General features: G+C 38.1%; 2 protein-coding genes across 2 annotated transcripts; both read left to right on the forward strand.

The window, feature by feature from the left end:
• Positions 1-3,529: 3,529 nt before the first annotated feature.
• Positions 3,530-9,162, forward strand: LOC110780478 (uncharacterized). The gene is made up of 8 exons (XM_056827017.1): positions 3,530-3,765; positions 4,298-4,632; positions 4,728-4,919; positions 5,045-5,155; positions 5,249-5,318; positions 5,408-5,506; positions 5,594-6,462; positions 8,875-9,162. The coding sequence occupies exons 1-7, from the start codon at positions 3,577-3,579 to the stop codon at positions 5,684-5,686; spliced, it is 1,089 nt and encodes a 362-aa protein (XP_056682995.1). The 5' UTR covers positions 3,530-3,576; the 3' UTR covers positions 5,687-6,462; positions 8,875-9,162.
• A 615-nt stretch (positions 9,163-9,777) lies between these two features.
• Positions 9,778-11,610, forward strand: LOC110801917 (protein LHCP TRANSLOCATION DEFECT). The gene is made up of 2 exons (XM_022007321.2): positions 9,778-10,136; positions 11,261-11,610. The coding sequence occupies exons 1-2, from the start codon at positions 9,876-9,878 to the stop codon at positions 11,513-11,515; spliced, it is 516 nt and encodes a 171-aa protein (XP_021863013.1). The 5' UTR covers positions 9,778-9,875; the 3' UTR covers positions 11,516-11,610.
• The last annotated feature ends 1,945 nt before the right edge of the window (positions 11,611-13,555 follow it).

The following is a 13,555-nucleotide window of genomic DNA, read 5'->3' on the forward strand; positions in this document are numbered from 1 at the left end:
ATTTGATTTTTTGATGGTGTTGAAGTGCTTGGAATAGTATACTTGAGCTAAATTTAGATTCGTGGTTAGTGGTTACTTGTAATTCATTTCTAAACATATGTGAAGGACTGAAGGGTTCTGGTATAAACAGGGGATTTGGTTATTTTAATTTGAAGAGGATTTCTATATTTGGTGGTGCTATGATCAGATTAAATAAACAGACAGGTAGAAGAAATTCTAGCACATTATGCGTATACTAGCTGATTTTGTGATGGGATTCATAGGACATATAAGAGAATAGCAATGATGACACCCGAAGCAAAGGAAGACACGTTTTGACCTACGGCTTAGTCTTGAGTCTCTTGACCTTTGATCTTGTTGATAATGCCAAGTTAACAAGTTGTTTAATGGTACCTATTTGACCCTTGATCCTGTAGGCTACACGTCCTCATTTTAAGGCAAATTTGTCAAAAAAGACCTTTTGCAACATAAAGTTTGTGAAATAACCTTTTACATTTTTGTTGTGAGAAAGTAACTTCGAAAACCCTTTTCTATTAAAAATAACACCTTTTCACCAAAACGGCAAAAAGAAAGTCAAATTTCCGACTGTTGACCCTTGTCGTCCCTCTTTTTTCGCGTGTGTTACACACTTTTGGCCTTTCATGTTTTTACGTTTATCCCTAACTTCATTCTTCCCGTTGTCCTCTTCTTTTTCTCAACCTCACCCCATTCTTCTAGCTCAAACTTTCTGATGCTGCCATGAACACCCCTCGATTTCTACAAACAAAAGGAGAACTCTTTCTCCTCCCTTTAACCTTCTACTCTTCTTTTTTTGTTTTCATCTTTTTCCACTGGCACTTAATATTTCTCCAACTTTAATCTCAATTAGACAAATATATTACCCTTTAATTTGAAAGGTCAAAGAACACATAAGAACACTTCAAATTAATATCGAGGAAACATATAAAATTGCCATTTTGCCTTTTCTAAAATTTCGGTGAAGTATTATTTTTGAAGCTTTAGTTGGACTTCGAAATATTAAAATTTGAGGGGTCAAGTAGTATTTCAACTTTCAAGTTGGTAGAAGGAGATACGGGATGAAGGAAAAGCACTAAGTTGTAGATGGGAAATGAAGATTAGGGAGAGAGAGTGTGTGTATGTTTGTGGGTGAGTTAGGGGACAAAATAAAGAGAGTGCACTTCACTCTCCAAAAAATGATGAAAAAGCAGAGGTCAATGACGGGAAATTTAACTTTTTAGCCATTTTCCGGCTTAAGGTGTTACTTTTAATTAAAATGGTTTGTTACGGTATTTTTTCACAACTTATTTTTTTAATAAAAGGTGCTATTTCCCAAATTTTATGTTTTAAAAGGTACTTTTTGACAAATTTCCCTCTTTTTTATTAGCTGCTAACTTCCTTTAGTGTAGTGTTTGTAACTTGTTTTACATTTGTTATTAGTAATTCTTTGCAAATAATTGTACCTATTTAAAGACTTATATTATGTTATTTTAACCTTATTCTTATTGCTTATTCATCTTAAAAATCAGACCAGACCAGTAAAATTCAGACTATGGAAAAAAAAGCACTCGCAGAAATATTCAGACCAGAGTAGACCAGAGTAGAACAGGAAGAATATACCAAACCAGAAACTAGAAAAATCAGACGAGATTAGGTGAAGAGAACAAAGCTTTAATAGTTCTTATTTTGGCATCATTGTTGAATGTCCTGTCTTAATTTAGGATGTGAATGTATATCTTTTTTTAATTATAAGGAAAATCTCATGTCGTCACTTCTCTATGTAAATATTACCTATATCATTAAATAAGAGAATTACAAGGAAATGATAATGAATCCTCCTTAGAATCAGAGAGGGTGGGTACATTAAATGTGGAATTAGACATACAAGGATGGTTTAGGTCGGAGCAATAAGAAGCATGTAATTTTCCAATGAAATATTTAGATTTGGTTAATTTTTTGTTGTCACATGTATTTACAACTGGAGTTTGTTCGTGTGTTTCTAATGTGTTGTTAGTAATGGATCGCTTTTGGATGTACGGTAAACGCGACACACTTGAGTACTTGAACGGGGTTAAGGAGTTCTGTAGACATGCCGAAGAACACCAAAGGAGTAGTGGTGATGATCAAATTTATTGCCCTTGTCGTGACTGTTTTACTGTAGAGAGGTTTAGTGATATTAAAGTCATATATGATCATCTGATTCGTCGTGGGTTTCGGCAAGCATACAATGTGTGGTTACGGCACGGTGAGAAACTAGTTTCCAGGGAACCTTTTAGTGAAAATGATATTCAGCAGGAGAATGATGCGGGTGAACCTGAGAGCTGTGATAATAATGTTGGGGATGAAGACAATGATTTTGAGGAAGATCACATGGATGAGATGATGGACGAGGTAGGAGATCATTTGATTGAAGTCAATGAACAGGGAAGCAGACGAGGCAGGGGTCCGTCAAAAGGGGTTCAAGTCAAAGAGCCCATGTTTCTTGAGTATGATGACCTTGGTCAGCCTGCGGGTAAGTGGGAGCATGTGTATGGGAGGCAGCTTGGCTTCTATGCTCTTAAAATTAACATTAATGTCAAGACGTATCGATTAGTGCCCGAAGCTGTCAAGAAAACAATCTGGGATGAGACAAAGGTAAGAATTGGATATGACCTAATTTATGTAATGCAATAGACGTTGATGTGGGTTATAACACCCTCGGTTGTCTGATTCGATAGGCTTTGTTCCATATTGAAGATGGTCCCAAAAAGGAAAAGGAAAAGTTGTTTCATTCTGGTGTAGCCCGCCGATTCAGATGTTACAAATGTAGGTTAGTTGGTCGTTGGATTTCTAAGACAAGGGGGTATACTCCAGAAAAGAGTGCTCACATAATGCCATGGGAGGTTTACAAGGGTTACATCACAAAGGAGGATTGGAAAAAATTTGAAGCAGATCATACCACTAACGAGGCGAAGGTAATTATAATGTCAAGGGATTTCATAGGAAAGATGCCAGTTACTATTGACATACAATAATTATTGAAATTTGGATAATGGTTTTTTTTTCTCTTCTTCTTAACCAATAGGCTATAAGTGAGAAAGCAAGGGAGAGTGCGAAAAGTAACAAACATCATCATCACTTGGGGCAGAAGAGTTACAAGAGGAGCAAAGAACAGTGGATCAAGGATGGAAGATACCCCAATGACACAGATGGATCATCATCTAGTAGAATTGCTAAACGAGGCCTGGAGTGGATTTTGGCAAGAGAAGAGCCTGGTGAAGGAGGAACTTGGGTTATCAAGAATGATGAGACACGGAAAGTTGCCAAAAAATATGTAAGTATTGTCGAATAAGATATTTATTGCAGTGAATGGGCGATAATTTAATAAGTGTTCCTGATTGTCCATAGGAGGAATACATGCAGCAACAGACCCATTGGACTTTTGTCCCACAACGGAATGTGGATGCCTTGTGCATGGCTCTTGGGAAAAAAGATAGCCGTGGCAGTGTCTATGGAGTTGGGGGACTAAACATCGGCTATCGAAAGGCCTTTGGCAAGCCAGACCGGAGGGTCACTGGATTGAGACTAAATCAGCAGTCAATGGAGAAAATCAAGGAGGAGGTCAAAGCTTCCTTAATGGAGGAATTTGAACAGAAGTTAAAAGACGTAGAGAGCCAGGTCAGGGAGCAACTACTCTCCGTGATGCAGCACAATGGCGGTCTAAAATTTCCGGAAGACTCCGACTTGTCCCAAACCCCCGGTTCTGATCTACCACCACCAATGTTGAAGGTAAATAAATTAGTGAGCGACTGTAAAAAGAATATTTCATTTACAATCAATATAGTTTTATGTATTAAGTATTGAATTCTGGAGGTATAGGCTTCGGAGGCTTCCAAAACATGTCATCTTGCATTAGGCTATCAACTCTAAACTCTAATTGCCAAACAGGGCCATAGTATAACCTAATATTGGGAATTTTTTGATGAAGTATTTTGTCTTTTGGCTCAAATAAAGAGTATTTACTATTTTGCTTTAATTAATATCTTACTTTGGTCTACACTTAACTCACTCAAAATGGACTATTGAACTCTATCAACCCAAATAGTTTATATAACCCTGGATTATTTTTTAGGAACCCCTTGGTCTAATGACCAATATCACCTAAATCAGCGACGTTTGAGGCAACTCTTTGCCTTTTAGCTCAATTAGGTGTTTCACTTTCAACCTATTTTAATCAAATTGTACCTTAGCAGGTTCTACCCGACTTAATGGTCTATTTTGGACTAACTTTTTTCTATTGATGGTTTGGAAATGGTGTTAGGAGGCTACATCAGAAAACAACAAGTCTAACGGGAAGAGCAAAGAAAAACTTGACATTAGCGACCTTAAATCAGGGGAGTCAGCCAGCAATGTCAAAGGGCCTATACTACAAGTTAGGGAAGACATACTTGCATCTGTTGGTAAGAAAAGTACTCTCTTGAATTTGCAACATGTCATGGAGAGTCATCCTGAGCTTTATGGTGTCACGTCAGTTCACCTGGATGCTAAGGTGTTCCACTTCGAAAAGGACGCCGAAACTTTTGTCACAGCAGAGGATATTACCCTATTACTTAGAGGGGAAAGACTGAATATTTCCGTTGTTCAAGTCTTCATGATGTAAGATTTTCACCCTCTTAAGATATTGGATCTAAATGATTAATTTCAAAAAAGCTCTGTTTTTATCATTTATTTGACACAACTTTTATATGCAGGTTTCTGATTGACAAGTACAAATCTTCATTTGATTTGTCACATATTGGGTTTCTTTGTCCCGAAAAAATAGCAGCATCAAATGTCCGTCACCACCATAAAGTCACCTCAAAGTACATGAGCAACGTTTTCTTATCCAGTAGGGATAGGGGTGATGCCGGAAACCAACTCATATTGGCCCCATATTTTGAAGAGTATATATGAACTCCAAACTTATGACCTATACTTTTGGTTAATTGTTTGTGGTTCAGATGAATGTTTTGTTTATTATCATAGCCGGACCACCAATAATATGTCTTGTGAATTGTGATTCATGCAGGGAGCACTGGATGCTCATCGTTATTAACCTTACATGCGGCAAAGCCTTCAAGTTTGATTCCTCCAAGTCTGAAAAGGAGCAATCTTTGACAATAAAAGATTGTTTGGATATGTGAGATGAAGATTTGTGCACCTTATTTAGATTTTGACTAAAGAATTTTTTTGCATGACGTTGATGTTTTTTATCATTTGCGTGTTCGTGAAGGGCTTATAATGTCTATGAGGTTCAAGGTAGGAAGGGGCGCAGCTCTAGACTCAAATGGTTTTCTATTAAGGTACATCATGTTAATTAATATACCATTGTTTATTCATAATAACTGGATGTGTTGTATCTTAACATTTCATGAACACCTCTCTAATTTAGTGTGCTCAACAAACCGGGGGTGCTGAGGGTGGCTATTATGTCATGAAATTTATGCATGAGATAGTCACAATGTACAATGACTGTCAAAATATGGAAAAGGTAAGGTATTTTTTATTTTATTTGGTTTTAGGTTGCAGTAATAAAGTTTATTTCTAACTTGCATTACCTAATTCGTGGTTTTTAAAGGATTACCAAAGAGGAGATGATCCCTACAGTGATAAGGAAATCAATGAGGTTCGAGAGCAATGGGCAGTCTTTTTTGAAGACAAGTATTTGTGAAAAACCTATTTAGTTGGTATTCTTGATAACCTTCTGTAAATATCTTAAATCTCAAGGTTATATGCTTTAGTTAACGTCTTTATATGTTCTACCATGTGCTTACATACTCCGTAATCCATGTATGTGATGTTGGTGATGATTCGTGTAACATTTGAGATGATATGTATTGATGTGGTGTTGGTGGTATTTGAGATTGAAAAGGTTGTGGTGGAGATTTCTGGGTATTAATGTCTTGTGATGACAGGTTTGCTGAAATTTTCTTCTGGGTGGTCCAAGTACAGAGGAATTTTGCTCAAATTTTTCCCTCAAATGTAGAGTTAATGGTGGTGCTAGACTGCTACTAGACTTTCGTGGTTGTGGTGGTATTTCAGGGGCCGGTGGTGGTGAATTCTTGGAAGATTTGTGGTTGTGACGTGGTGTGCTGTGGCACTCGTGGTAGGGGCTACTGCACTCGTGGTGGCACTCGGGTGATGGCTGTTTTTATATTATAAAACCAAAAGAAAATAGGTAGTATTTTCTGCGGCGTAGCCCTGTGGGCTGCAGGAAAAATGTAAAAACTAGGCTTTTTTTCGCCACAGGCCTTAGTCCTTGCATCCCCCTGGAGCAAGAAAAAGAATCCTGGACTTGTTGCTGCCACTTATACAGCTAGCCGAGCCCACAGATAAATTGTATGCCTGGCGCAATTGATGTTTTTTCTAATAGTGGTTCACCGTACACAGCTACGTCTGACTTCCTCCATGTTCTGCTGTAGATGGGAGCCTTGGAGAGACATTACGGTAATTAAGATATATACTATATTACAATGACCTGTATATTTTTTATATCGCTTTCTAAAATCATTTTTAAGTTGCTAGCTTTGGTTTCTTAGGCACTTGTACAGGCTGGAGTATGAAGTAATATTCTTCATCTAATTGAACCAGTTAAAACTTAAAAGGCATCAAATATCCCTAGTAAGAGCTGTAAAATTTGCAGAAATGTGCAGCTGTTGATGCCAGAACATCAATGCAAGGTATGCTATCCTTTAGGCTGTGGTAGGCCCATTGGGTTTAGTAGGGTGAGGTATATGGGTATTGTTTATGGTTCAATGAGAAGGCTTTACAGTCAAATGCAGACTCAGACATGGTCATTTTATTCCTTTATATCTGCTTCTAACATAGTCCATGGACTTCACACCGTTATAGCTTCTAACAATATGCTTGAGATGTTGAGGACACCTAGGATGGTGGGGTGGATGGTTATTGTTTGACTTGATGCAGAGGGAGATGATTAGCAGGAATTCAACCATTTGAATTTTTTAAATTTTTATGGTACTCAGGGGTGTAGTGGGACGAGCTCCCTTTCCTATTGAAGGACCAATGTTACTTAGACATGAGTATAAGAGTTTGATACGGGTAGATATTCAAGTGTCTGACACAGCAGGGATAAAAAATTCAAGCACGATAGTCCTGAAAATTGGACATGGGTGTAGGTAAAGAGGCCAAAGAGCATTCATAAAACTTGGTTCTGATGCTAAAATTCTTCTATATAGTTGTATCACATTATGAATATATAAGCTGTCTTTTTAAGTTGAATTGTATGCTAGTTAAAATTCCAATCTCAAACCCATTTATGATCATAGGCCAGTAGGTCACGTAACTCTCTCTTTCCCATAGTTAAATATATCTCTATGAATTTGTAATTCAAGATTAGAGGAGTTATTGGTTTAGTGAGGATTTTATATCCTTGACAGAGTTTTGAATGTCTGAAATCAGCTGGGTTTGAAATTCTTATTATACAATGGGTTGATACATATGCTTCTTAAGTTTAAAGATCTCAGTGAGCTCTTTGGATCAAGACATATTCTGAACTTGTGGTTATAGTAGGGAAACAGCAGGATATTGAAATTGTGATGAGATTATTGAAAGAGATTGAAATTTGGGATTGGAGCCTAATCTATATACCCGTTCACTATCTGTTTTGGAGTTCTTAGGAGGACCGGGAAAATTGATGAGGTGTTTAGACTTTAGAATTATAAGAAGAATGGATGATGGGGGCAGCCTAGAACTTATGCGGATCCAACCAAGCGTGTGGAGTTGACATTGTTACTTTTATGGCTGTCAAGCCTGTCATTGTTCTATGTATTGCTAGAAACGTATTCAACTGTGAAGACTTTGATTATTGGATACTTGGCACAGTAACGTTGGAGTCCAATGAAAACTGATGGTTGTGCTGCTACAAGAGGTTGGAATAGTTGGTCGATTAGATATAGTGAGGAAATAAAAGATCTTTGCAAACCTTCATACTTATAACTAATTTGGTGGCCTTGAACAAATAGGTTGAAGGAAGCACAGACTTATAACTAAATGTTCTGATTGGTGACTTAACTAATATGGTGATCTAGAAACTGTTTGACAAGATGAGAAGACACTCTGCCAGACCTGAAATTGGTTTCTGTCCTTGTTGACTGTCTAATCATGGCATGGAAAGTAGATTATGCTTGACAGCTTGAGACTGTTTTCAGGAACTAAGATTGCAGGATCATGATCCATTTTTGCTCATATATTACAACCTTATGATCATAGGCCAAGGAGGTCTGGAAGGATAAGTGATGTTGTCATTCTTTTAAGTGAGCAATCTTTTCTTGTGGCTTCAATTACTGCAAAGAAGGTTTATTAACCTGATCTCATGACTTGTATTCTTACAGTTGCTTGATAGAGGAAGCTGGAAACCTTTATGATGAGCTTTTGCTGAAAAGCTTAGAGTCTAGTGTATTTACATTTAGCAGGGAAGTATAGGAACTTCTGGGACCTGAGGTTTCCTTAGTTTCCGTAATCCCCCACTGTTTCCGTGCTAAAATGGCCGGAACTTGTAAATTTCTGGTTTCCAGAACCTGCGCCATTTTTGTGCTACATAGTCATTTAGTATAAATGTACTTCCTATAATGCTTTTGTTTGATGGGTATGTCATGTCATGGGTTCATAAGATGATGATGGCTGGTGAGCCAACTCTGGAGTCTTCGAACGGCTAGGTCTTTATACATAATAGTGATAGACTGGATTCTGGGATTTCTCTCCATTCCATGCAAAACATCAGTGAAGTGGAATTATTGCTATGTGTTTTTACAGTAGATACATCCATAGGCTGTTAACTGTTAAGTGTTAACTAGTTATGACTTCAGAGCAGCATCTGATTAATTTTATTTTCCTCAGGAAAACTCCCGGACTGCTCACTCAAATTCTTCCCAGGAATGCACTGAATGGTAGTGACATACTGGATTCTGGGATTTTTTACATCAATACCGTCAGAAGACTCGGAATCATACTTGTGTGTTTTTTCAGTTTTTACATTCATAGGCTTTTAATGAGTTGTGAGTTGTGACTTCAGAACAGCATTTGACCTAAGGTCTTTTTCTTCCTCTGAAAACTCTCTTTGACCCTTGTTTACTCGAATTTGTTCAAGGAATGCACTGCTCAGCTATCTGCATAGCCACCTTAGAACTTATGTTCTGTAACATTTCATGGGAAGGACGAAGGAGCACTCAACTAAAATATCTGTTTAAGATTTAAACTCTGTGCCTAAATGTTGAGAGCTTTTCCTAAGAAGACGAAAATCCTTTTATATGTTTTCTTTTTCACTCTCTTGGTACTTTGGTAGGTGGTAATCTATCAGTCGTAAATTCGTAATGAGAATTAGTTTTAAGAGTAATTTAACAAGAGTACTACGGAGTACCATCAAAATTTTCATGGAAATGCAACACCATTCCTATTTCCTAACCTAGTGCTTTGCTTCAATATAAAGTCTATAATGCTCAAACTTGAGTATGAATGTAGTTGAGTTTGAGGTTGAGGTATATAATAGGTACATCTACATTATTATACCGTTTCGTATATTAACGGGCAGATAAAAAATGACACGCGACACTTGAAACCCATTTTGTTTTGATAACCACTTCAAACCCGTTTTTGTAGGATAGTTATGAGATCAAAAACTCTGTTTTTTTTTAAGTGACCCCTCAAAATAAGGAATATTCCGAATCAATAAAAGTTGAGACCCTTGCGGTGTTATTTTTCCGAAACTAATAAAAAAGAAGAAGAATGGATCAACGATTGAGATGGTGTCATCCCAAATATCCACACATATATAAAGCTGTGGCCAGATTTTAGAGAGAGAAAGGATAAACCACTCTCTGTCTCTCCACCTTTTTAACACCATGGCTTCAATCTCATGTTCAATCCAATTTGCAATAAATTCAAGAGCTTCAACCTCTCATTCAACTTGTCGTGTGTTGAACTTGCGAAATGGGTTCCTGTGCATCCCCAGAACCGTAAATGGGACCACCACTAGAAGCACCACCAAGCTTGGTCCCAGTAACGGTGGTAGAGCCAAATGTTGGTTTAGCTTTAATGCTAAAGGTGCTGGTATTTATGGCAGCCAATCTCGTGATGATTTTGATAGAGATGACGTTGAACAGGCATGTTTTTTGGGTTTTGATAATTTTCTCATAATTCTCTGTTAATTGTTGAAATGCTGGTTCTGCTGCTGTTTTTATGTTTCAAGAAATTAAATTTCCTGTATTGGATTTTGATTTTTCGTGAGTTTTGGACTTTGAGTAGGACATGTTTGCAGGTGTAGTTTTGTGCATATGTCAATGCCTGGATGGTACTACCCTGGTACCCTTCAATCCGGAATTAGTTATCACGATGAACCAATGTTTAGCGTAATTTGAATGAGTAATGTGACAACTAAAGCTTGCCAGAAGTAGTATTTTTTTCTTAGTCTTGGTTATTCTGTGTGGCCGTGTGTAATCAGGTCTAGTACAATTTTGCAAGTAATAGAGGAAAATATGTGAATAAATCATGTCTGGTTGAGTTTGAAGGTTACTTCATCGAGTTAGAAAACTAGTACTCAGTGTCACTTCCCATCACAGACCTATGGACCTTAAAGCGTACAGATACGAGTAATCATGGTAATGTAGATAGGACATTGCGTGATCTTGAACGAACAAGGGAGACATGGTAGGATGAGGAATATGATGAAGCTAATAATCTAGTTGCCTATATCTCACTTTTTGTTGGTGAGCGAGCTACTAATGTGTATTCCGCTTACAACTAAGTTTTTGTTAGCCTTTTGAATCGGACATCATTTCCGTCTTTCAAGGTCATCCCTTAAATCTACTTCAATATCACCAAACACATATTTTGGATAAAGGGACTAGTATATTTCCAACTCATGTATGGTAAAACCGGTTGTACCTTGCAGTGCTGAATAAAAGATGAATAACTAACCAAGTAGGTATTGCAGAGAAAATAACCGGTAAACAAGGAGTGTATGGAGTATCAATCTTTTAGCTGCAAATCAATGAGTGGAAGATGTCCAAATCAGAATTTGGCAGATTAAGTGAACTCATCCCTCATCTGCATCAAAGCAGTATAACTGTATTAAGCAAAAAAAATACAAAACTTTATTCATTATAGAAGTAGAAATTATGATGTTTTTTTCTCAAATATCTGTGATTGTTCACACTTTTGTTTACATGTATGCATATAGTAGAGACTTATCTAGAAAATTTTGTTGCGTTGTTCATTGATGTTGCAGTACTTCAACTACATGGGAATGCTTGCGGTGGAGGGTACATATGATAAGATGGAAGCATTGTTGAGCCAGAACATCCACCCTGTAGATATCCTACTGTTAATGGCTGCTTCAGAGGGTGACAAACCCAAAATTGAAGAACTGTTAGGTGCCGGAGCTAATTATGACGTACTGGATGCTGACGGCAGAACTGCCCTTGATAGAGCTAACGATGAGATTAGAGATTTCATTCTCAATTTCAAACCTCAAAAGGCTTAACCATGTAGTAGTAGTAACAGAGCTATTTCATCCCTGCCTTGTCTTTCAATCTTCTGTTTAGATGAGTAATTAAGATTCTGATACCACTTTCCTTATTGTGCATGTGAGAGCGACTAGGAAGATTTTTAGCTGCTTTGACGAAAATTACAGATTGCGTTGCAGTTTAGCACGGGCTATATGAGTATTCAGATGAATACTTGCTCTTTCCATTCCGTATTATCAGGATGCTCTGAGTTTCGAATCTAGGAGGGCACCTTGAAAGGCCTAAGCATACAGATACATACACTGCTATAACTCCAGCCGTCCAGGAATGCTTGTGGTAAAATAACAACTCTTACAATGCAGATGAAAGAAACATCCAAAAATAGAACTTTAAACTACCTAGCAGTGCTCAATAACCAGGCGGCTTAACAGCATCTAGGTAGCTCAGGCACAGTTTAAAAGGGTGAACACGAAATTTTCAATTCTTTATTCATTTCTTTAATCCATGAGGCAGGCTTTCTTGATTGCTTCCTTGAAGCACACTGGATCATGTAAAGGAACTAGTTTCCATAGGAATGCAGCAAACTGAGGTTGAAGTTCACTATACACAAAATTAGGCAATTAGCCATAGGTGCAGGTATATGCTGTGACTTGATGCAACATCGTGTACATAGCCTTGTAGCCACCCTGGTACAATGGTACTTTATGGGGTCTGCTTGTTTTTCTAACTGGTTCGGTGTTAATTGTAGCAGTTTGTTATATTGGAAATTGTTCCGAGTATGGAACTGGGGGAGCCCTGCCTGGTGATGTTGCCCTGTCAGACAGAACGAACGTAAGCTAACCTCGGGGGTTTAACCGAGGAAACCCCCTCCGATGCCTAAGTCAGCAAATGAGATAATGCTCTAGAGAGAGAAAGTAGAGAGGGTTAAGAATTGTACTTGTATTGAACGTGTCCGCAAATGAATGGGGACGGCAGTATTTATAGGCGTACTATTCAGTACTTTGGCCTATTCAGATGTTGCCGCGTGTACGTTAGTGATGTACTTGTTGTTTGTCCTTTTGCTTAACGACGTATCTATGTTGTCGTCTAGCAGGTCGTTTCCCCGCAGACCTGAGGGTCTGTGCGGTTCTTGAGGACTTGTGGTACTTTCAATAGGTACTTCCTGCGGTTGCTTTGCTTGATCTGTCTTATCAGATGTCCGATGGTATGTTGTGACATGGATGATCTGCTAGGTTACTTCTACTCCGTACAACTAGTCCCCAAGAGTAGGGCTGACTACTTGGAGTTAAACCTGCTCTTTCAGTGTTTTTTGGCTGCATCATGTACAACTAGTCCCCAAGAGTAGGGCTGACTACTTGGAGTTAGACCTGCTCTTTCAGTGTTTTTTGGCTGCATCCTGTACAACTAGCCCCCAAGAGTAGGGCTGACTACTTGAAGTTAGACCTGCTCTTTCTGGTCATAACTTGCGCGATTGGCTGTACGTATCTTTGCCCCCCCCCCCCTTTTTTTTTTTTTTTTTTTTTTTTTTTTTTTTTTTTTTTTTTTTAAACCGTCGTGGTTTTACTGTAGTTAGCATTTGAAAGGAAAATAAACCGTCATGGTTTATTGCGCCCCACGTGTCCTTCATCCAGGTAGGTGACTCGAAGGGTCTTCAAATCTTGGCCGTTTATTTCTTCTTTTAAATACGGGTTTCAGTCACTTTCTTCTTCTCTCTCCTCTTTCTTACCTTCTTCATTTTCTTACTCTCCTCTAACTTCACTTTGCTTCGAACTCAATTTCGCCATTTTCCGAGCACTCTAACTCCAAGTTCTTTGCTTTCTTGTGTTTTCGTGTTATTCCGGTGATTGCGCATCCGCTGGTGGTGGTGTTTTCTTCTGAAATTGTCGAGGTTTTTTGGGTTCGCGTTTTTCTTCGAGGGTTTCTAGTCCGCCATTGTTGAACTTCTTTCTTCGCCCTTCTCTTTTCCAGGTAATTCTTTTGCTTTTTCCTTGTTGTTTTCTTTGGTTTTGCATGTACATTCAACTGTTTTAGTAGTTTTTGTGAGTTTTTTGTGGTAT

This window comes from Spinacia oleracea, chromosome 4 (genome assembly GCF_020520425.1).
Source record: "Spinacia oleracea cultivar Varoflay chromosome 4, BTI_SOV_V1, whole genome shotgun sequence".
Classification (NCBI taxonomy): domain Eukaryota; kingdom Viridiplantae; phylum Streptophyta; class Magnoliopsida; order Caryophyllales; family Amaranthaceae; genus Spinacia; species Spinacia oleracea.